The sequence below is a fragment of the Lissotriton vulgaris genome, unplaced genomic scaffold, assembly GCF_964263255.1.
Source record: "Lissotriton vulgaris unplaced genomic scaffold, aLisVul1.2 SCAFFOLD_1243, whole genome shotgun sequence".
NCBI lineage: Eukaryota > Metazoa > Chordata > Amphibia > Caudata > Salamandridae > Lissotriton > Lissotriton vulgaris.
The window spans coordinates 1-25830 of record NW_028245678.1 but is presented as its reverse complement, the minus strand read 5'-3'; the positions used below and the strand labels follow the sequence as shown (position 1 = coordinate 25830).

General features: G+C 41.1%; 1 protein-coding gene across 1 annotated transcript in view; it reads right to left on the bottom strand.

Moving 5' to 3' along the window:
* LOC147666316 (sodium/potassium/calcium exchanger 2-like) overlaps positions 1 to 25824 on the bottom strand; it is a 680903-nt gene extending 655079 nt beyond the window's left edge. The window contains exon 1 of the mRNA XM_086949140.1: positions 25509 to 25824. Within this exon, the coding sequence (XP_086805266.1) occupies positions 25509 to 25775 (267 nt within the window). The 5' untranslated portion in view covers positions 25776 to 25824. The remainder of the gene's footprint in view (positions 1 to 25508) is intronic.
* Positions 25825 to 25830: the final 6 nt, after the last annotated feature.

The window sequence follows — 25830 nt, the reverse complement described above, 5'->3', positions numbered from 1 at the left end:
ACTCGAAACATTTTGGCAATAAACAGCCATTCGATGCTGCCTAATGTTTTCCTAGAAATTAGACTTGTGTTACTGTCTCTGAAGCCTGTTCTGCATTATTTTCTGTACAACTGTAAACCACACTGATTTTTGCTTCCCACATTTCAGAAGTGTGAGAAAACTACTTAAATCATTTAAATGTTTGCCTATAAATAGTTTTACCTAGCCACAAGCATTTACAATTCACACCAAAATAAATAGATTGCACTTACAAGATAACAACCGTATAGAACTTTTGGAAATATTGTACTATTTTGTTGGGTTAATATATTAGGACTAGGTGTCTTTTGCATCTTTGTAACTATGGCAATAAGCGTGATTCCCAAAACAAGGAACAATTAACCTTGAAAGTAGCAGGATTGTCCTCTGATTACAGCTGCAAATTGCCCTTCTTGAAATTGTGGGGGACAGCCTAAAGAGGGTGCAACATAATGGACATAATGAAGTCAAAGGCAATTAACAGATGTTAATGCCCAGCACCAAGTAGACAATTAGGGCCACAGGTGGACGCAAACCTAAAGCCATGTTTTGAAAGGGGGTGATTAGTGTAGCGGGCGCATCGCCACCACCCGTATGGCGGTGGCGGTCCGCCCACCAAAAGTCACCGCCCGCATGACTTTTCCCCCGCCACATTAAGATGGCGGGGGACCCGTCCGCCAGTTTTCCACCGGTAGGCAATCCGCCCGATTGCCTACCGGGCGGAAAAAACACAGCAATATGGTAGTGGTGCCTTGCAGGCACCATGATACATATTACTATGGATGGCGGAGAAGTGCCTTTCCATGGCGGTGACTACGCCATGGAAAGGCATGCAGTTTTTGTTTGGGGGCCGTTGCGGGCCCTCATGGTGTTGGGGGGGTGCAAATTGGAGGTACCTATGTGCACCCACCGCACGGTGCCTGCCACGTTGTGCATGCAAATGCGAGACATGCATATATTGCATTGTTGCGGGTGCTGCTTTCAGCACTGCTCGCCACAATGCAATGTATGCGGGATGCCACTGCCACTGTGGCGGTGGCATCCTAATTGCCGGTGCGGGACCGCCGTACCACTGGCGGCTGGTCCCTGCACCGCTCAGCCATATTAATAGGCCCCTTAGTGTGGTGTTGAATGCCTTTGCAGCGCAAATCTTTGCGTTGTATTACTCTGCGCAAGGGAGGCGTTCCATGGGCGTTGTGTGAGTGTTTCCATGCAACTTCCATGGTTTTTGAGGAATTTCCAAATCTACCAAACCTGCTAAACCTGGGAATGCGCCAAAAAGATACGGCTTCCCAGGGGAGGCATAACAAGGAAAAATACATTTTTATCTCCTTGTTCTTTCCTTCCTCTATGTGTGCTGCATTCTGCAACACATCTACAAAGAGGAAAAAGCCTTCCAGGATTGTTTTGGTGCAGGACCTGCACAAAAAAATTCCTACCTCCAACACTGGCACGCTTGCACTATGGTGCAAGGGTGCCTGCGTAGGCTTGTTGGCGCTAGGCTGCCAAAACGGCTCAAGGGGAAGGGACAGGAAAGTGCCACATTAGACACATACGGCACATTCCTGCCCTTTCTCTGTGATGCAGGGCAGCACAACAAGGTGACTTGCCGCGCTGTCCTGCACCACAAGGTTCATAAACATGGCCTTTGTTTTTTAGCAGCAGAGAAACCTAAACAGTGAAAGACAAGCAAGTAGACAGACGGGATCACTGTACACGAAAAACTCCAACTTACGCTGAATTTTGTCAAATATGGCAAGAAATACAACCTGTCGCCACCATGGGGGCCTTCACAGGAATAACCCCACAACCACCAGGGGACACTGCTCACACAGGGTAGGTGGAAAGTACAGGAGCCCTCCCTACTGAGTTTGAGTTTATTAAAGTGCTTTCGGCCTACAGTACGAAACATGGGTTAAAAAGATAAAACATTAACGTAAGAAAAGTCAAACAGCTATTATCCTCGAAAACCAAACAAAACAAGTCATTTGGGAATTAATAAAGCACTTAAAAGAAATAGCCACATAGGCTATAAGCGTGCAATAACACTAAAAACATACATTTTAAGGTTTCCAGGAGTTTAGCAGAAATTTCCCAGCTAAACCTCAAATATACGCCTGTCACATGGCCCACTAGGAAGTGGAAAGACAGGAGATAATTTGGTCTACCCCTTCCTGAAGCTGCTCTTTACTAAGGACCTTAGTTATTGTGTTAGACATGACCTTACCATAATAGCAGTAGAACAGCATAAAATGTTCCAGATCCTCTCTTTCCCTGCAGTAGCAGTTGTCGGTAACCGCCGGATAGCGTCTGTTCTTTGTTGAGTTCAAAAGCAGCCCCCCCCCCCCCCCCCCTCCAGCTAGAGCGAACAGTCTTCTATCCCTATGGTTCACTAGCAAGGCAAGGTATTGTTGTGTATGCAAAGATGGATCAAACAGACCTGCTAGACAAATTGGATTTAGTTTTCCTAGAGCGTCAATTTTTAGGTGCAGCTTTAAAGTCGAAGATTTCTTGTTCACTGTAGGATATAGCTTCTTGCATCATACTGATTTAAGTTGGAGGACAGTGCAAAACCTAACCTAGCAGCTTCCTTATTCCAATGGATTGCATAACTGAATTTTGGCTGCATAGAAAAATGTTCCTTCCATCCTCCTGCAGCGTCCCACATACTCTCTTGACTTGTCGAGCACCTAGAGTTTCGCTCCATGGAAGATTTGGCTACCCGCTTGTGCTTGGAAAACGTTGTCGATGAAACCAGAAAATCTGTGACTGTGCTTTTGTGCCACCCGCAGGATTGCATTTGCCGCCGCTTCTGAGTTTCCTAGGGTGGTTTGTCTGAGTTTCCCATTTTAGTGACTTGTCAATTCATAGGCCACTTCCTTCAGGCTTTCACAATTCATAAAGAATGAGAACTTCTTTTCCCACCTGCTCTTGAAGATCATTATCTGAGTTTTACTGATCTTAATGACAGGTATTTGTAGTACAGTAAGATTCCATAGCTGAAAGCTACCCTACCGAGCACCACAGCAGAAAAAACAACAACCTCCACATGGCACTGGCAGCATGAGGGTCAAGTGAATATTGTCTCTAATGTTAAAACCACCTCCACTAGGAAATTCCAGACCTAATTCTCCAAGAACTCCATCAGCACTAAGAGTTCAAGAAAGAGGTGAATTCTGGGGAGTCCAAAAACCAAGAACTGTAATATAAGATATGTTTATCAGCCTAAAAACCAACTTAGCAAGCAGTGTGAGCAAGATGTTTTGGGCACTGTGCCATATCCACCTATCTACTTCTCATATGTGATCTTGCAGCCAACCAACGTGAGTGCATCTCGGCCGCCCCTCAGACAGAAAACAGACATAATGGTAAAAAACATGGATTTTTTTAATGTGCCATTCATTTAAGAAGGCAGACAAGAAAGTGTCTCTAAACTCTTCGCTTGGCAAAATAAACTTGAACTAGCTGAGCGCCATAGCAGTCGCACCGTGTTAGTGCCATGAGGATGAGCCCGCATTGTCATCATTCTGCACCGTTGCCCTGACAGATTCCTTTTTAGATGTCATGACGGCTTGTGTAACCGCATAGGGCTGGGATTATTTTGAAGTTAATATGCTGGTCATTGATTTGCTTGTAGACATTAATCCAATCAGCCAGGCATAAATAAAGCTCCTTCCCGTACATCACATTGTAAACTGCTCCACCAGGCTCACGAGCCATAGGCTTCTAAGGAGCTTAAGTGTAAAGGATAACTAGATCTGGGCTCAGATATACTGACTTGCAGTATGGGCGCGCGGCCCAGGCCTCCTGAACCTATACGCCTTACCTGAAGACATGCCATGTTACTTGCTATCATTGAGTCTACGCTCAACCACGCATTTACAGTACTCCTCAGTACAATTCTAGCCTCCCTTCTGAATCTGGTGGGTGCAGTTCATCAATCCTGCACAAGAAACCTGGGCAGTGGCGGCTCCTCTGCTGAGGAGGAGGAGCTTCGCCCCACTGCCTTGAAGCAGCAAAATAAAGGAAAAAATAAAATGATAATAACTAATGTTAATATCATTTTATTGTGTCCTCCTGAAATGACAGATTGCATGAGGGGGCAGGGCTTCAGAGCAGGGAAGGAGTGGTACAACCCTCCTAAATGCGCAATGATTGTTTGGTCGGCCCTCTTGGGCTGCCCAAGACAGTCATGCGCACTTTCCCTGCTCTCCATGCAGGCTGCATTACAGCCGGCGTGGAGAACATGTCCACCCCTCCAGCCCCTAGCTGAGCACTGTGTCATGGCGCTCAGACCAATCATAATGCTGCATTGCAGTGGTGTGATTGGCTGCTTGGAGCGTGGGAGCTCTGGTACTTCGTGCTTCCTGTTTTTTTCCTAAGAAGCCAGGAAGAGGACGCAGGAGAGGCGGCGGTGGCAGGATAGCCGGCCGGCAGGTAAGTGCCCTGCCCCATGCACTGCTGCTTACAGGTAGCAGCTGCGACTGAACCTCTGTGCTAAAATGAAATAACTATCACTGTGGCAGCATAAGAGAATCGATGATAAATTGTTTCCGCCAATATACTGAAAACATTATCTGTTGCGATCTATATTTGAAACTGAGTTCGTATACCTGTCATTTACCTATTTCCAGTGTGTTTTAACAGAATATAAATAAACATACACATTGCTTAAAATCATTGCCAGGATAATAGTAAGATAATATTTGGCACAAGTAATGTTGAAATATTGCTCTTATGGATGTCACACCCAAGTATTATTTGATAGAGGAAGTACAATTATGCATTAAACATGAATTGTTTATTATTTGCAGTGGATGTCTTTTGGAAATGACAAACCATTTTTTTTAAATCTATTTTTTCACAAAAAGGTGTTTCTCAAGCCTAACAGCAGATGTAAGCTACAACTGGTTGACTGTGGTGTAAGTGTTCATGTAAGTGTAGCAATGTGCACCGAGCACCCGAGTTTTCCAAGGGAGGAGTAGGAAGAAGAAACATGTTAGAGAATTTAAGTGGAAATAGAAAGAAGTTCAAAAGCTGAATTGAGAAAATATGTTCCCCCATCTTGTACATGAGCAATCTTTGCAATATGTAGACTACACACAATTGTTATTTAGAAAACTTGAGTATGTGACTTATGTGACTTCTTAGTGGGGAGTCAACCACACAGCTGGTAATGTTTTAAAATGTTTGGCCCGTCATCCTTGACAAGCACACCATATGCCAGTCGGGAAAGGACTGGACAACAGGGTCAAGTGGTGACTATTTGTTTCCCACTTGCCAATCAGGTCAGAGTAGGGAAACACGGTACCTTGTAGATCAATATCACATCCATGCTGGGTGTGGGATATTCACCGAATGAGATCAGTTTACAAATATAAGCAAATCACTTCAGTCACCCCTATTTTTGGAATGATTATAGTTCCCTTATTCATGCTTGGTACGACATGGTCATACCAGCATATACCATAAAGTGTAAGGCATTAACCAAACAGGTGTAATTTACAACAATTTGCAATAAAGTAATGGTGTAACTTAGTAGTAGTTTTAGGGCATGGGTTATAGTTGCTTGAGATAACTATAACTAGTGAATTTCAGAGGTTTTGTTAGTTTAAAATGGTATATTTTAACTAATGTTTTCACCCAACTATAACGTTCCTTTAACCTTTGTTTTTTAAGTGAATGTCTATGCTTTTTTTCATATAAAGTAAGATATTATTACAATTCCTAACTATAACGTCACTTTGGCCCTTGTATTTTAAGTGAATTTCTATGTTTTTTTAGCGGAAAATAAGATACCCATTGCCAGACAAGGCATGGGCTTAGGCACCCAACTCCCAGCTGTGTATGGCCTGCACCCAAATCCCGCTGTGCATGGCCTTTCGCGGCATGGCGGTGAGGGAATGGCTGCTCCTAAACCCACCAGGCCCCTGCGAGCACCCTACTCCTGCAGCACACGGCTGACTATGTGATTTAACATAATAAATGATCTCATTGTAAGTAAGACAGTCCTACGGAATTTCTCAAAGGGTCAGCACACCAAAATATAAAAAGCAAGCCTATTGGATTTATCAAGGGGTCAGCACATCAACGTATTCTATGCAAATCGTCTTGTCTAAACTCCCCAATAATTATAAACAAATTTATATTTTATAAATTCATACATGAAAATGTATAATAAAAGTGATTGTCATAAAATATTTTCAATAAGGTTTTTTTAAAAAATCAACATTCTTGTGTTTTTTCAACCATTTTTCAGGCCACAAAATGCAACAATAGAACCAACCCCAAAGGGCCCTGTGCTTCATCTGAAAAGCATAGAGCTCCAGTTCAGAGTTCTTTAAAAAAATATAGTAAGCTCTCCTGGGTTTATGAATTTTATGATCCAGGGGAGACATACAGTGTTTTCTAATGTCGCTGGGAGGTTGTGGCACTCCTTCCAGCCCTCCTCAACAATAAAAAAAAATTGGTAGTGCCTCTGACCCTTATAGGGGCACCACCAACTTAGAAAATATTAAATAAAACAAGCATGTGCAATGCAATAGGTCGCGCATTAGGAAAGTTTGAGCTATTGGTATTGTAAATGACAATTTTTTTATTTATGTTTTGTTTTTGAAAATATCGAAATTAATAGCGTTGTCATTTTCAATGCCTATAGTTATAACCTTCACAAATGTGACACCTATAGCATTTGTAATGCAATATGCGTTGTATTTACGTGACATGTATTGATATTACAAATAACAATGGCTTTTATTTTTTTTTCAATAATTAATACTTAAATAAAAGTTATTGTAATTTATAATGGCAATAGCTTACAGTTTTAAATAACTTTTGTGAAGATTATGTTCAGTGTATTTTATTGTGACAAAAATCCAAGAACAGAAGTGAAATATTAACATCTTTTTGTTACATTTGTAAAAAACTTGAAACATTGAGAGAACATATTTGAAAATTGTTGCACAGATTGATGCTGTGGTGGCGCTGAGTGATGTTGTGGTGCCCCTGAGTGATGCTGTGTTGGTGCTCCCATGCTTTGATTTGTTATGCTATGCTATGCTGTGTTTTGTTATGCTATGCTATGTTTTGTTATGCTATGCTATGTTTTGCTATGCTATGCTTTGTTATGCTATGCTATGTTTTGTTATGCTATGCTATGCTATGCTATGTTTTGTTGTGTTTGGTATGCTATGTTTTGCTATGCTATTATATGTTTGGTTTTGCTATACTATGTTTTGTTGTATGTTGTTAAGCTATGCTATGTTTTGTTGTGTTTTGCTATGTTTTGTTATGCTATGTGTTGTGTTTTGTTATGCTATGTTTTGTTATGTTATGCTATGTTTTGTTATGCTATGCTATGTTTTGTTTTGCTATCCTATGCTTTGCTTTGTTATGCTATGCGATGCTATGTTTTGTTGTGTTTTGTTATGCTATGTTATGTTTTGTTGTTCAACTAGAAAAGGTAGTAGTGTCCAAAATGGAAAAGTCTGCAACTTTCATTAGGAAATATTTTTGTAAAGCATAAAAGTAGATATGCGTTATAAATAAACACAATTAAATTATGAATATATGTACAATGGGTGCTCCAGAAACTCAAGGCACCTACTACCTCAAGGTGCTATGTCGGTGCACAAAGATGTACAACCGCAAATGATGCTATGGAGAAATGAGGTTCTCATTACAGCACACCAAATAATTAAGATTCTTTCAGTCTTTGTTTGCGTATTGCACCAGTGAAAACTCTACCTATTGTAACCAGTAGAGTTTACAGGAAGACACAACATTAGAACAGCGTAAGGGTCAATAGTAATCCAATGTAGAGTCAAAAAGAGTCCTCTTCAAATTTCGTTAATTTTGTTTTCTCCTTTATTCAAATTTCATGAAAAGCAGGTTCTCCCAGCATGAACATCGCCAACACGTGTTTCGTCTCACACAGAGACTTCATCAAGGCATAGAAAATGGTAAGAAGATATCTAGTAATCCGTCCAAACAGTGAGGAAACAACATAGTGTATTATCAGTGGGATACCCCAATGTTAGTAAAATCGATAAAGCACAAAGCAGCGTTCAATTCAACATGCAGGTCGGCATAGATGTGAAGGCGGTCGTTGCATCTAGCATTGATAAGAGGATGTAACTAGGCGAGTAAAGATGCGGGCTCATAAAGTCAGTATCCAAAGTTTTAAAAGGTCCCATTAAAGTAAGGGTCTAGTGTTTCAAAAGTTCAGAAGCAGAGCAAACGAACTCCCAGCTGTTTAGGATAAGTTGCTGTCCGCCAAATAGCAGCAATGGTCGTTGAATGCTCCGTCACCCGCAATAACCTGTGTGCTGTAATGAGAACCTCATTTCTCCATAGCATTATGTTTTGTTGTGTTGTGCTATGCTATGCTTTGTTATGCTATGCTATGCTTTGTTGTGTTTTATTATGCTATGCTTTGTTTTTCTATGCTATGTTTTGTTATGCTGTTTTGTTATGCTATGCTATGCTTTATTATGCTATGCTAAGCTTTGTTTTGTTATGCTATGCTATGTTGTGTTTTGTTATGCTATGCTATGTTTTGCTATGCTTTGCTATGCTATGTTTTGTTATGTATGCTATGTTTTGTTGTGTTTTGTTATGCTATGGTATGTTGTGTTGTGTTTTGCTATGTTTTGTTATGCTATGCTATGCTTTATTATGCTATGCTAAGCTTTGTTTTGTTATGCAATGCTATGTTGTGTTTTGTTATGCTATGCTATGTTTTGCTATGCTTTGCTATGCTTTGTTTTGTTATGTTATGCTATGTTTCGTTATGTTATGCTATGTTTTTTTCTGCTGTTTTGTTGTGTTTTGTTACGCTATGCTATGTTTTGTTTTGCTATGCTATGTTTTGTTTTGCTATGCTTTGTTATGTTATGCTATGTTTTGTTATGCTATGCTATGTGTTGTATTTTGTCATGCTATGCTATGCTTTGTTGTGTTTTGCTATGCTATGTTTTGTTTTGTTATGCTATGTTTTGTTATGCTATGCTATGCTGTGTTTTGTTATGCTACGCTATGTTTTGTTATGCTATGCTGGTGAGGGTGTGTAAGGGTGTGTGAGGGTGAGGTGGTGTGAGAGTGAGGGTGTGTGAAGGTGTGTGAGGGTGTGTGAGGGTGAGAGGGTTGTGAGGGTGAGGGAGTGTGAGGGTGTGAGGGTGAGTGAGGATGTGTGAGGGTATAGGTATGCGTGGTAAAGGCTTTTGTGGTAACCACGCATTCGTTGTAATGCATGCGTGGTTAAGGTATTCGTGGAAACGGCCGCGTTGTAGTGGCTGTTTCCCAAAATTGTCTACGCCATATTGGAGAGGTAGCAGATAACAACCTGTACCAAGTAGTGGCTCTTGGAGCAATGTAGTGAAGAGCCTAGGGTAAGACAAAATCGAGAGGCAACCAATGGTTGGATCACATGAGCTCCCATAATAATGTCATTGGCATACTATGATGTAAAAATGCCCAATCTCTACTGCGGAAATGGCCAGTTAGGGGAATTCATGGACGTAGGAGGGGTCTAGCAAGTTTTAAAATCTACAGTGAGTGTCAGATTGGACCTCACAGGGGATGGTAGACAGGTAATGGGAAGTGATGTGGATTGTACATCACTTTAGGGAACCATAGTAAAAGACCTGTAAAGGTAACACATTTACATCTATCTTGGGATAGGCAAATATTCAAAGTACTCCAGTCTCACAGTGACATGCTCAGGGCGGAGGGGAATGTCAGAGTTGCAGAGGGGTCTTTGAGCAGTCAAACGTACAATGTACTCCAGTTTCACCGTGACATGCCCAGGGAGGGGGGATACCTAGGTAGTAGTTAAAGAAACCAGTAATAGGCTGTGATAAATGCATTGGTCTAAGGGTGGCCTCGTGGTAAGTGTCACAGGAGATGTGGTCAGTTATCCAGTTAACACCATGGTATGCTCTATACCCAGTTTATCACATGTGGGCACCATGAATCCATAGAAAACCCATATATGTCTGGTATCTCCGCCCAAAGGAACAAAGTTAGGTGTCAAGCATTGGCAGGGATATATTCTTATGCGATGGAGAGTGGAGGGAATTACCATGTTTTGGGAAACAAATGCAAAAAATCGGAAAAAGGTCTTGATCAGGGCAATCTGAGGTCTAGCACCTGTCAAACTGTCAAACTTGGGATCTAACACTGAACCAAGTGCTGAAGCCCCCTTTATGTATATACGCTCACCAAAGTTGCGTTATCCTCTCCAATAAGAATCTGGGCTTCTAAGTTTCAATCTGCAAAGAAAGCAAGTCTACTTGTAAAATTCAAAGATTACACACGCTCTATGCTAATGCTAACTCAACCGGGCATAGACTCACCTCTAACTGCACAAAAAGACGCCGTTATAGAAGCCCAGATTCTTATTGGAGAGGATAACACAACTTTGGTGAGTGTTAGATCCCAAGTTTGACAGATTCACTGTGCACAGAGGACACAGCAGTCATATTGGTTACCGAGATAAGTGGAGATTAGACTCTCTTTGTAGTAATAGAAGGCGGCTCAGTCAATTTTGGGCAGCAGCTAGTGTTAATGCATGTAATTAAGATATGTCATTATGTTGGTTTAGTTCAGACAGCATTTAAGCACGAAGTTGTTGATACGTGTGATGTAGTAATTTTCCATTCTTTTATTGAGTCAAGAATCTCCCAGAAGATCTTTTTTCTGATAGGAAAGGAACTTTCTAATGTACCCTTGCTTTTTTGCATCATAGATAGTGAAATACCAAGAAGCATTCCCCGCAGTTGTTGGTGCACGCTTGAGCACAGATGGCTTCAGTGCTCACGCACGAGTGAATATTGTCTCCCCATTTAGCTCTACTTCTTACAGTCACAGCTACTTAGTATCAAGTAAGTGGATACTTAGAGGAATAGATTCTCTATTAGGCTTCTGAACAAATTGATGTCAGGGTTTTGATATAGATATATCTTGTTGTTTCCGTTCTCAGCTGAGAGATTGATATCTAACAACTTTACATGTTTGAGCTCTGGAATTCTTCCGAATGACATCGAGTAGTTGAGATGTGAGTACATTCGTTACTATTCTGCCTTAAAAATATACGCAGTATGGTGGCACATTCTTACCATTAATATCGAGTTCATCCCCTGTTGCTCTCTCACTTTTGTAAATATACATTGTAACGCAACATACACTGATAGCGGTAGAGAAGTTTTCTCCAGTTTAGTTCATACCTCTCTTTTCTTTCTATTTTTTGACCTGGATAAAATGTCCGATGTTTACAGCATTCATGTAATCAATTGTTTAAATTAGATGTCATTGTTTTTTATGAACTGCCTTCGCAAACTATTTAATGAAATGTCAGTTGAAGTTCTTCTTAAACAAAAGGAAATGTTAATACGAATTATTGATACATTGTCTCATTCTTGCAGTGCCCCTGAAGAAGGGAACCCCCCGAAATGCATTGGGCCTATTTCTCAACTATGTTTTCACCGTCATCAAAAAGTTTTTCAACATCAGAGTCATTATAACAAATTTGTATTCTGGTGACATTAACTTGTTAATTTTCAGATTGTGTATTGATTTCAAAATGAATATGTTGAAATGAACAAGATTTACATGCAAAAGATCATATAAAGTTACGTCTTGAAAAATAATTTTTTCTTTGAATTTTCTCTTTGAGTGATAAATTGAAACATTACAGGTTATCAATTGTTTACATTGGTTATACTTTAAACATATAGGAGTGCGCTTGGTAAACTAGTGGAATTTTCCACCAGAGGTTGATTGTTATTTTGGGCTGGCTGCCTAATAACCAAGCAGCACACAAACAGTGTACAAACATTGTATGAACAGTATATCAGTACTAGATTAGGGAGTGTGCAGATAAAACAACATTTTTTCTGATAATTACATACAGGCCAGGGGCGATATCAGTAACCAAACGACATGTTGCCTAAATCAGAATTTTGTTTGCGCTTTCTTGCTAAATGTCCAAAATGCACTGAACCCTGTTTATTTTATGTGGCCCTTCTGCTCTCAAATAAATTCCATACATGGTTTGTAACGCCACACTTAAGAGATCCAGAAGTACAAATGTGGGGACCAAGCCTTGGCAGAGATATGTTGCTGCAAAGGGAGACTGGAGGGAATTTCTATGTTTTGGAAAAAATTCAAAAAATCTGACAAACGCCTTGTTCAGCATAATGTACGACTAGTCAGTCAGGGTGAGAGAGATCTGGAACCAGCGAGAGAAACTTTAGGTTGTGTTGATGTATAAAATATATGGTCAATGTATATTTCCATACAGCCCAAGGTAATTCCAGTGACCAAAAGACCGGTAGCATAAACCGGCATTTCTCTTGAAGTTGCTTTCCAAATTACCAAAATACACAGTACCCAGTTTATTGCCTTTGGGGTCCCTGAACCCATAGAAAGCCCATATATGTCTGGCGCCCCAAAACTTAGGAGACCCAAAGAAAATTACTATAGTTTGTGGTAATTATGGGCCGTTCCGCCAGTCAGGGGTCATTTCCTGTGGGGATCTTTCACAAACTGCCCCTTCACAGTAGCCACCAAGGAGATCAGACTGGATGCTACACACACCTGGGTCAAAAAGACACATACTATCTGTAATTCAAAACATTGTGTCTATATGATCACCTGCCCATGTGACAAAAGATACATTGGAATGACCACAAGATCTATCAAAGTGAGAATTATACAGCACCGGAGCAGCATTTGCTGCAAAAAGTTGACAACAAAATTATCAGAGCATATCAGATATTTGGAAAGCAACTAAAAGGGAAACCCAGATTAGACAACCAGTTGTTTGGCCACATGTATCACCTTTTGGGCTGCATGGAGATCTCCACAACCATGTATCTTCAACATCTACTCATATTAATGTTTCTATTGAAGAGTGTCAGATTGCCCTTGGCCTGATTTCCTAGCCGGCACAATGCACTGTACAACCCCTTTGCCAGATTGCTGCATTTTCCCCCCATAATATTACAGCATTCTTCATTGTTCCTCACACAGGAGCATAACCTTGTCAAAGACTGACCCACATCTGCATTCCCTCAGCACTTTCGAGTGGGTGTTCCATGAGTTTGAGTTGGGTCCACAAAATATACATCAAGGAATATTTTTGATGAGGGAAGATGTTATAGGGAGTGTCTGCAATATTTTGCCCCTGACTTTGGTTGGCACGTATGGGAACCTACAAACCCCAAATGTTTGGAGTGTGGTAACGCACTCGTTGTTTGATGTTATTTTGTAATTAGTGATCGTCTTTCACATTTGTCTGTGGTGCATAGGTAGGCTACCCTGCTGAGCTGTCAGGGTTAGTTATAGCAATATTCTGACATGCGTTTCCTGTGCCAAATATATTCATGCACAGATTTGAAACAGACAACATACTGGAGAATGAGAACTGGACAAGAAATTTAATTGTGTACAAAAGGTTTATAGACGATATATTTGTTCTGTGGAGAGATACTGAAGAGAGTTTAAGAAAAGCTTTACTCAATTTGAACTCAATAAATGAGAGGATTCAATTCACATTTACCCTGAGTAAAAATGAATTATCATTTTTAGACGTGTTACTAACCAACAAAGAAGGAAAAATTACAACCAGTGTTTTTACAAAAAGCACAGACAGGAACATTCTACTACATTATAACAGTTTTCACCAGGTTCCGCTTAAACACCATTTACCATTCTCCCAATTACTCAGAATAAAACGCATAGCGTCTACTAATGAACTATACACCAAACACAAAATTGAGACACTACAAAAATTTAAAAAGAGAGGATATCCGGAACCCATTTTGGAATCAGCAGCTGAGAGAGCAGACAAATTACAACGTCACCATTTACTGATACCCGTAAACAAACAAGAAGAACAAAGAAGCGTATTCGTTTCTAAATTTTCAACAGGGAGTGCGAAAATCAAGAGAACGATCAGAAATCATTGGCCATTGTTGGCCCTAGAAGAAGACTTCAAGGGAATATTCAATAAACCACCAATTTTTGCGTATGAGAGAACAAGGAACTTGAAGGAACTACTCAAGCAATCCAACACGCAAGAACAAGCAAAATACACTGGTACAGTACCATGTTACAATTGTGGCAATTGTTCAGCCATTATCAGAAGTAACATCATCAATCACCCAACTAAAGGAACGCCAATAAAACTGAAAGTATCAGGCACATGTGATTCAAGTAATGTAATATACATGCTACGGTGCCCATGTGGCCTATCCTATGTGGGTAAAACTCAAAGAAAAAGAAAAACGCGGATTATTGAGCACAAAAGTAATATCAGACTCAAAAACCAAAAATCAACGGTGGCAGTCCATTTCAATCAAGCAAACCACAATGTAAGTCAGCTGAAATTTTGTATTTTGGAAATTGTGACAACCCTTTCAGGAAGAGACAATAATAACTATTTACTAAGAAGGGAAGTATTTTGGATAAATTATCTGTGTACCATACAGCCAAAGGGTCTCAATGAGCGGATGGATTTAAATTATTTCCTGTAAAATTCTGATATAGACATTCAAAGGACAGTATCAGTAACGATTGATGGACCGTTTTGATATGTTATATTCATGATAACTGCATAAATGTCATAAGGTGTTGTACACAATGTATATCTGGTAATAATGTATATCCGGAGGGTATACATTTGTATCACAATGTTGAGCACATGCGAGAAAAGCACCCATACCCGTAGAAACGCACCAACACAATTTCTACACATAATTTTTTTAAGTAAACAAAGCACGCAACTGACGTAGTCACGTGATCGGGAGAATACCATAGAACCAGGAAGACAGCGCGTAGGGATAGAGCGACACACGCCGAGTTAGCGAGGAGATGACAAGTACACCATCATCGGGTAAGGACACGACTCCTATATATCTAAAATCAGTTAATTTGATACTGATCGAGACGATAGTGATTTACGGTATCATTTTTCTTCATTTACAGCCTGAAAGAAAAAGCTAATCTTTCAAGGTCAGTACGAAATGCGTGCACATATCTTAATAATGGGTTATAAGGTGTAACAGAAACCTCGTTCATACAAACGACATTGTGTAAATACTAGTTTCTCTACAATAGATACCGAGCACAATCGTGATACACTAGAGATATACATACCGAAAAACATCAAATATGCATGGATAATACATGAATAGCAATGTTTTGGTAATTAATTACTATTTGTTATATACTATATGTGGATATGATTTACTGTGTACTTATCAGGATGTATAATGTTTTCAGATAAAAGAAATCCCCTGAGAAAGGGCTTTACGCTTGAAATGCATTGGGTCTAAATAATCTTGTGAAATGAAATGCAAAAAATGACAAGTGAAGAATGAAAAACTCGCTAATAAGCAACGTTTGGAAATGAAAATAAATTTGCAAACAACAATTGAAAGAATGGAGTGATAATTAAATGAAAATATAAAGGAGTGCAAGGAAGGAGTGGGTCCTGTGGCACAGTAAACGCATGTCAGAATAAACCTACAACCCCCCTCACATTTCTGAAAATAGAGACATAGTGGAATCCACCTTGATATGGCTTGCATGAATCCCAACCCATCTTGCTGCCTAAAACCTCCTGCAAATGTCAAGTGTGGGTAAACACTTCATAATGATTCCCTTTCTTTTCTATGACCCAACATATCAGAATTGCAGGCAAACTACAAAAGTCCTATCATCCAATGTTTCTTCACTTCACCGGATAAAAATGGAACCTCCTGTGTGAATGGCCCTATTTCATGTGCCTGGAATATGTGAAAATTGTGACCATGTTGATAATATATTGATTCCACACAATCACAGATTTAGCCTGTTTGTGTCAGTTATGATAGGTCCATCTACCCATATGAAGTACTGTTTTTATATATAGAAGTGTGGGAACACTGGGTTGTGCAAGATCTACAATGCCCCACAAATTGCAGAACTTTCCATTACAGAAATGTGGTTACATTCCTTTTTGATCAATGTTTGACCTGTGCAAGGAATTCTAACTAAAACCGTGGTGGCACCCATGCAAGCCACATCACCCAGGACTGTTCAATTTGTCAACGCTCAGACCCCAGATGTGTTTATGTGCCTAGCAAAGAGTTAGACACTGTTTGGATTTTTATTAGGCTCAAAAAATATCTAAACAGTTCCTGTTTTTGTGCTGCAACTCAGACACAGAGCTCTTTCCTTCTGCAATGCTTGTCTTGGACAGAGGATCTTTGAAAATTTGAAATGAATGAGCTTTGTGAAATTCAATCAGAAAGCGTCAATCGAAAGGGGGCGGACTAGGAACAAACATAGCCTATCCCCTTCCAACACACACTTCCTGAATCAACTCTTCCTTCTGATGAGAGGGGTACCCCACCCTCTCCCCCAAAGCAGGAGCTTGTTTGAAACTGACACTCTTGTAGGTTTTTATGGAGGTCCTGAACTGGAATAAATACATCAGACCATGTGCTCTAAATAGGGCAAACAGTGTGATGTACCTACACCAAACCCCAACTCCGTCAGGCTGTTAATGCAGAGTGGACCCAGCAGTGCCAGAGGGGGCGCTACTGTCAGAAACGTGACATTCCTCCTGACTGGAAATAGACGGATAGGGTGTTCCACCATAATTGTGGCAGGGTGCCATGTGCCAATTTCAAAATGACACACAAAGTCCTACAGATGAGTCACATAGACTGTTTCTTTTTTTTAAAACTCCCACGTACCTTTGATGTTCCTGGCTTTGTGACAGGCATTTTCAATCAGGCGTTTGTAGGTTACGACATTTTCCCTAGACGAAGTCACATATACACGTGGTGAAGAAACCCTTTAACAAAAACATGCAACAACCTTCTAAAAGATGTAATGTGCACAGAAACACGCAATTATTTCAAAAGATATTTGGGCCAGAAAGTAACAAGGGAAGAAAATCGCTCAGTACACAAGGGTGAACCTGAAGACCATGTATTAATAACTGGGTAGGTTTGCACGTGGGTCATGGCCCTTAAATATTATTTAAACGACTTTTTCTGTGCTTGTTATAGTCTGTGTTGGCACCTGCTCTGCAACGTAGACTGGCATGTTTTTGAAAAAACTGTATTTAAACAAGGAAATGCCACTTGCTTATTCAAGCACAGTGCCCCTGACACTTCACTGCAATAATTAATTCTGTGTAGAGGAAGTTAAAATGACAGGCTATTCCCATTATCATTTGCAGCACATTCCAGACATTATGGTATATTAAGTTTGAATAATTTAAAAGCTTTGTGTTTTTGGCAGCCACTACGCAACACTACATATGTTACTGGCAGGACTATATGGCTTAGTTTACAGTATCTGCTGATGCGACGTTTTGTGGCGAATTAAAGTGTTTTTTTAGCTGCCCACACAACGAAGGACGTGAAGCATGAAGAGAACAGACTACTGATTTGAGATCCGAAATCTGAGTGTCCTTCCACTGGCCGCGCACTCCTGGAGGTACTATTTTGCACTTTTTCACACACTCTAAAGGAGTACAAGTGTCTGCAGTCTGTCTCCCTTCCTGCCCCTCCCTCGCGTTGCCTGTCCCCCCACCCGCCTCCCACTGTCTGTTGTGTTGCTACATCCTCCCTCCTTCCCCACAACCTCCTTTGTGTTGCTTGCCCCCCCCCTCCTCCCACTGTTCCTTGTTGGTGCTCCCTCCCTCCTCCACTGCACATCCTCCTTCAGGTTGCTTCCCCCTCCCTCTGTTGTCTATTATTGCTGCTCTCTGCCCCTCCCCACACCTCCCTTGTAAGGCTTTCCCTCTCTGGTTGTTGCCTCTCCCAACCTTCTCCCCCTGCCTCTCCTGTGTTGCTTCCACCCCCTCTTCTCTTCCTGCTATCCATTGCTGCTGATCCCTCCCGCCCTGCTATCACACCTCCCTCATGTGGCTTGCTTCCTCTCGCTTTTTTTCAACATATTGCACAGCAGAAGATCTGTTGTGCATGTGATTTTTAAAAAGGGCTATGAAGTGGTCAACGCTGGCAGTGTCTTAGCCTTTTTAGGTCTCGCCTATGCAGCACACATGCGCTGATTAGGAGGGCCTTTATCCATCTCTCTGCTCATTTTCAAGCACACACTTGTGCTTGTGGCGGCATCCACCTTGTGGGAGCGAGCAGCGGCGCGCATGCTAATTAGCTGTTGCTCTCTCCCGCAAGGCGGATGGTGCCACAAACACGGTTGTGCTTGAAAACAGCTGCATTAGTCATTCCCTCTTGCATGGCTCTCTCTCCTGAAAACAGCAGCTGTTACACTTTTAGCAGTCGGCTCTTCCCTCATCTGTGCGCTTTCATTCCCATCTTTTGCTCTTTAATTACGTCTGCTTTTTGTTTCATCTCACTGTCTCCCTGCTGGTGCCTCTTCAAGCCTGCCTTTCCTCCCAACCTGGACTCGCCTCACCTCTACGCTGCCTCTCACTGTCCAGGATGCACTCAGCTTCTCTTCCGCTCATCTCCCGCTGCGCTGCCCTAATTTCCCCCTCGCCTTTTCCACTCTGATACCCAACCACGGATTTCTCTGCGTGCTCGCTCCCTCCCTCTGTATGTGCAGCAGTTTGCAACTGTATGCGCCGCTGCCTCTTCTGTTGACACTAATCCATCCCTCCCGCTGGGTCTTTGTTAATGAGCGGAATTTCATGTGCGCCCATTTTAGGCAGTTATCAACCCCTGGAGCTCTCATCTGTTGCACCAGGCCTTTCTACCGGCAACTTAATGTGGAGTGAGATGTGCGTGCACCCGAGAGGAAGCTCCTCAGTTTTCAACACGCAGTTTCTAGACTTCCTTTGCTCCTCCCACTTCCGGGGTTTGGGGGGGGGGGGGGGCAGGCTCAATCCGCACGGTGACGCACGACCCTCTCAGTGAAGTCATCAGCACTAACCTTCTACCAGCCAATGTGAGAGTCGGCGTCCGCCTCCGGACAATATACGCCAGTCTTATTTTGAGCTAGACCTGGGCAGAGCAGCACAATGGGTCCTGATCTGCAGCCACTGAGTTCCTCACTGCTCAGCTCCTTGTTGCTTAAGAAGAACCAGTGCTATCAGGAGCTGTTCTGGAGGGACTTGCAACACAGACGCAGACGCAAAAGAGCCGGTTAGTACTTGCTTTGTACTCCTGCTGTATGCCTTTGTAACCTTGCTGCATGCCTTTGTACCCCAGCCTGATGTACATGCTGTGAGTATTTGTTTTTGATACCCATAGCTGCCAAGGTTTCAGATTGCTATGTGTGATATTTTCATATTTAAAGTGTCATTATAATTGACATTTCAACAACTATGAGGGACACTTTTTTGCGAGGAAAACTCAAGCAATGAACATGAGGGAAACATTTATAGATAACAGTAATTGAACCCATTTGAGCAATGAGAAACTCTAAGAAGACTTTAAAACTGGATGGTGGTATGTATCAACAAGCATTGGCATAGCCAATAGGTCTCGCCTTTGAGACCTTATAAGTGTTTAGTTATCCAGCACAATATCCTTACTGCAACAACATTAACTGTTACATGGCTAAAGTTCCCAAAAGCGAGACCTATTGGCATTGCCAATGCTTGTTTCTTTTACTTTAGTCCAAAATCTGCTTTGCAACATGGCTTAAAGAAAAAAAGCAATATGATGCGATCAATGCTGACCGCGTCATAGCGCACTTTTCTTTACTTTAAGCTTATGTTACACAGCAGCTCGCACTACTGTACATGTCTGAAAAAACATTGACAGAGCCAATAAATCTCACATTCATGCAAACTTGTTTGCTTTTACTTGCCATGTTAATGAGGTTACATGGCATTAAAGTCACTGCTGAAACTAATCTTTGCACATATATCTACTTATCTTCTAGGACTGAGGAGTGAGCGGTGATAGGTAAAGCTTTACTATAATTTATATACAAAAGACATTCTATGTATGTGCAGCATGAAAGAATGCATGGATGTATGCTTAAAGCATAACAACCTATTGTCAACTTCTAAGACATGGGTAGTTTAGTTACAATAATGATTAGATACCATCTTTTATTAGTTTGATCTGGCAGACTCGGATTGAGAGTACGGTCTTTTGCTTCTAGAAAGGAACGGTGTTCCTTTAGAGGTTAGTAACTTTTTTTTATGCCTCTCATCTTGACCCACTCAGTTTGACGTACACTACCCTAGGGCTCTTTGCGCTGCATCTTACATTTCAGTTTCACTCGTTAGGACAAGAGCAGTAACAATGTCTTCACAAAATAATGCTAAGTCTGAGATGCTTCTCTGAATAATGAGTTATTAATCCTAAAACCTTCTCTTTGCCTCTATGCACTGTTTGTACTAGTGCCCATGAATTCTTCTACAAATGTGTATAAGATGTAATGTGGATATAGTGGATGGAAATTCCACTTGAGCTCCATTAGCAGATGATAATTCGTTTTCAATTTTATCTTTTCAATGTTTTCAGTTTATGCTTTTCTTTCCAATATTTTAAGAGAGCCCAAAAAAACTAAGTATATTTTCATTCAACAATTTCACTTTCTTTCAAAGACAGAGGCCATATTTTTATGCATCTAGTTCTGATACAGCATTTCTTTATTTTAAACTGCTCAATTACATCATTCCTTGTTATGGCCATTATGTCACATTTATTCTTTTCTCACAGCCCATATCATTCTTTGCCTAAAAATCTACCGCTGCCTTTTCCTTGGCTCAATTAGTAAAAATGTACTTGCCATTGGAAAGGCAAGCGTATTTCTCCTTCTGAAAGAGCAGCTTGCAGAGTTGGTATTATGATTTGAAACAGTTGGTGTTTTACTAATCCATACTTCCAAGTCTGTGATTTACCAAGGAACCACTGCATTCATCATCAGTGCGTGGTCATTTTATTTGTAATTTTTTTTCCACTTTTTTTTTCCACCCTTCTTTTTATATAGTTTTTCATAGAAATTGGGGAATTCTTCTCGTATTTCAGTAGGGCCGGACAGTACTAATCCCTTGTGATTTTTAATCTAGAGGATATCTCCACTTTCATTCTTTTGTCTTGCCCGTATCGCCAGCAAGTGCCCCACCCGCTCACTATATTCATGGCAGTCTTGCGTGGTCAGATGCATTCTAGCGTTTGCCACATGCAGGTCCAAGGATGTCTGTGATACATATGGCACTACATTTTGCCACCTATTACCATCAATGTAGATCATTTTAGTGGGTGAAGTCAGAATTAAAAAATCAATGTTCCATATGACCACCTCCAAACGTACTCATAGTAGAAAAAACATATTTTAGCATGCTTCAGTGTCCTGCTCTTGAGGAGCTGTTCTGTTTCCTGGTCCTCTGAGACACTGCGTTACATCATTTGTTTTAATGCTTTTCTGATTTTGTTCCTTTCTTGTTAATTTCAGGATTACCTTTTGGAAAATATCGCCTTAAAAAGGGACACAAAACATTATTGGACATCTTTAATCCTGTAATGTGGTTTATCAAAATGTACACATTAATCCTCTTACGTCTAGAGTGTCTGGTGCCTGGAAGGGAGCTAGAGCTTCAGAATACCAGAACATAATTTATTTCATATATTTGATTTAGCACGGAGATAGCTCCCGTGAGCAGCAGAGCACTTTGGAAAACATCTATTTTACTGCAAGAGAAGTAAAACATCAAGGACCTATTTTTCCTGACCACTTGTTAGACTTGGCTTCCTTGCCGTGGTTTACCCTGACTTGTTGCCTCTACCTCCTGCATTTTTGACTGTGTGCTGGATTTTATTTTTTCTGGTTTAGATGATTTGGGCACTTTACCACTGCTGATTGGTGTCAAAGTGCAAGTGCTCCCTGTGTAAATTATTATTATGATTGGTTATCCATGATTGGCATATTTGATTTACTGGTAAATCCCTAGTAAAATGCACTGAGTGTGCTAAGGCCTGTAATTCAAATGCTGCTAGTGAGCCTGCAGCACTAGTTGTGCCCCCACATCAGTAGCTAGGTAAATGTGTCTCAGACCTACCACTATAGTGTGTGTGTACTCACTGTTAAATTGCCAGGTTGACCTCGCAAGTGCACCCACTTGCCAGGCACTAATGTTCCCTTTTCTACATGTAAGGCACTCCTCATGTAGGCCCAAGGTACCCCCATGGGCACGGTGCAGTGTATGTTAAAGGTAGATCTAACATTGAGCCCTCAGGTCCGGGGTCACACAAGGCGAGTATATGGGTGAGAACAACTATGCTAGGAGGAGGGGGAAGTCCCTTTTAAGGACGGTTTCCCTCACACACCAGAGATGTCATGCTTCATTATAGGGATACCTCCTCGCGTCACAAACCTAGTCCTGATGCGGGCCACAACCCTCTCGCTGCGAGGGAGGATCTCAGGGATGTTTTTCAGAACCCGATGTGAGCGTAGTGTGTGGTGAAGGGAGTGAGGTGCTGACTAAACAATGATTAAAACTAGCTATAAGGTTAACCAGACACAGTTTATTGTTGATACCCCAAAACCGGTCCCAAGATGCTTGTTTCTGGTCCAGGGAGGATCTGGCTTGACAGTTCGGGCTGGGCTGTTCTCATGAGGAGCAGGATCAATACTGATTTTCTGGGTCTAAACTGGGGTGGCATGGTGAGCAAAAGACCAATGGATTTTACCCAGATCTCTTGACTGGGGGTGAATGTTTGATTTGTTCTGCATTCCGTCCATCATTTGTGTGTCTTTTGATTAAAACACCATTAACATTTACGGAGCAAGCATTATTTTAACCTCATCCGTGCTGCCCCGCTTTACCGCCGGTGCTGGGCCCTAATGAAAACGGGCGTTGTCATGACGGAACGGTTCCGTCATGAGCACAGCTCGACCGATGCTCATGACGGAACCGTTCCGTCATGAGCATCGAATGGGTTAAGAGATGTTAAAGTGACACGGTTAGTGATAGGTTTTGGGAATACATAGATGGCAAAAGTTGATTAACTTATTTATTGAGAACCAGATGTATATTCAACCAATCCCAGGCAGGCACTGCTCCAACTGTCTCCCAACCTTCCAGAACCAGAGTCATGATTACCACATCAGAATGCCATGACATGACCTATGAACCCCTTACTATTCTACTATATAAGACATCCTTTTCTCACAATAAAAGAATAAACTATACAAAAATTGACCATAAATTATTTCACAAAAATAATCAAAACCCTCTATTTACAACATACATTTTTTTGGCAGTATATACAAAAACTGACAAAAATTCCATGAAAATATGTAAAACAACTTATGAACATACATAATCATCCACTTTCTTCAGTCTCCTTCTGATATGAGTCTCTAACTTAACATCACTGCTCATATTTACTTCAATATCATTGCTGACTTCCACACACCTCGTCTGAAAAGACCTTCTACACCTTTTTCACATCTCAGATTCATAGTGACGACATTTGGTCACTTTCCTTACATTCTACCATTTACCATCCACCACATTGCCACGTACCTTGAAAACTTTCTTAAGACATGACAATTTGGAATAACCCTTCACAACACCTCCCCCTATGCGCACTCTCACCCACTCTACATTTACGGACATATTCTTCTTTAACCCTTCATTATGTTTGTACGCATATAAATCTTGATATTTCTTTACTCTGTCTACACCAATCTGCTTATCTAACCTCTTGCACAATGTCCTATCCATCCTAGCTGGAACAACTGCAATCCGTGCCACCCTTCCTTTTGTTAGGAAGAATAGAGTCTCCTTGGTCACAGAATGCGGAGTTGTCTTATGACTCCACAACATATTCCTAACATGCTTCTTCCAATTTAACCCTTCTTTACTGCTAATTGGATGCATAAACTTAACACATGAATACATTTCTCAACTATTGTCATATGGATTGTATACAGAAGCCTTCTAAGGCTTAATCACCTCTTTCTTAAGAACTACCCAAACACCTCACTCACAAGTTGTGGTCCATTGTCTGATACTATTACTTCTGGGCACCCTTCTCTCCTCAATATATCTTCACAAAAAGCAATTACATTTATAGTCTTAATATCCTTAAAAAAAGCAACCTCTGGCCACTTTGAAAAATAGTCAACCAACACCAGAGCAAATCTACTTTTGGGACCAAGGTGCTCAAATGGACCACAAATATTAATACCAACCTTCTCTTAAACCCTGTCAAGAGATGTCACAGGCACTGTGGGTGTTTCTGACACTTTATGGGTTTGTCACTGCACATGCAAGGCATATAATTGCGTAAAAATCTCTCACTCTGCTTATCCATTCCAGGCCACCAAATATCATTGGTATCATTTTCGACTAAATGCAGATTGACACTTTTCCAATTGTGCATCCCAGTACTGGGTTTCGGAAAACCTTATCCTGAGATAGTCAAAATGTTTAACTCGTTCAAACAAGGCACCCTCAATGGCTATTCTTCTTCTAAAAGGTCTATGCGTTAGTTACCATATACTTTGATTTTGTCTGGTTTACCTCTCAGCTTTGTACAGTACCTCCCACTTCTAAAGTTATGCAACATAAACACAACTGCGCGCCATTGGAGAATGCTGCCGCTTGCGTGATATGTGTCATAATAAAATGACTGTGCACGTATTGAGATGCAATCTATGGAAGATAAAGAAACGTTCAATGGTTTTGTGTTGTAGATACAGATAGTAAGTGTCGCTGTTCATTCCTGAACATTCTTGCAAAACATGAAGTGCATAAAACAAAGTCAGTTGCTCCTCTACATAACGCAAACAATGATAGACAGTGACAGATGGGCATCTTTGATTTGCTGAATCATTACTTTTCTTTCAACAATAAATAAAGGCACTCATCTCGCTTTATTTCCGGAGGTTCATAATTTCACGAACTTTGCAAAAGCAGCATGCTAAAGATTTTTTTATTCCTAGCGGGGTAACACAAAATGTGTGCCCCGTGGTACAGGCAAAGCAAATTCAAATCTGTAAACTAACAGTCCAGTTACCTCTCTTATCAGAAAATTCATATAAATATGTTTTAAATGAGCAGGAAAAGAAACGACGTCCTGCACAAACAATCGAGCAACACGTGGTCCTCAGCACACCAGACCAAATCTTTGGTTTAATTTGATAAATATGAGACAAATATTTTTGGCTATAAAAAACGTATCGCTTATGACAGTGCTTTCTATAAATTTCACTTAAGAATATATTTGCAAATATATATTGTGATCCACGTGTAATTGTTGAATTTTACTTTATTATGTTAGCCCTTCTTTCCTTTCCCTACCACATCCCCACATTCTCTCCCATGTATTCCACAGTTGCTATAGTATCTCTTACATTCTGTTTTAGTCAGTTAGCTTCCTGGTCAGCTGGGGAGTGTCCGTTACGCAGCTGGCTCTCATAAAGACAGTGCCTTTCTCTTACCTGAAGTCTCCTGCGTTGTCTCTTCACTACAAATTTTGGCGACCAGGATGGGATCTCACCTGTACATCAACTGAAAATGAGATTATAAACAAACCAACCTTTGCTTCAGTGGCCGCTGCCGTCACCTTCACCACCTTGTTGCGGTGGAGTTTCTTCTTCACCAACTCTTCAACTTGGACGTTGAACTTCATGAACGTCACGTAGGTGATATACACTGACAACAGCAACAGGCTTTCCCACCAGGTGATGGAATTATCCAGGAAAAAAGAAATGAGCATTATTAGGCCCAGGATGTAGAAGGAGACGTCCCTGAAAAGGGGCCACCAGGTCAGGTTCAAAACCTCTCTGGAAAAGAGCGCGCACATTCCAATGACGAAGAGGATGTTGAACACCGCCGAGCCGACAATGGTCCCTATGCCG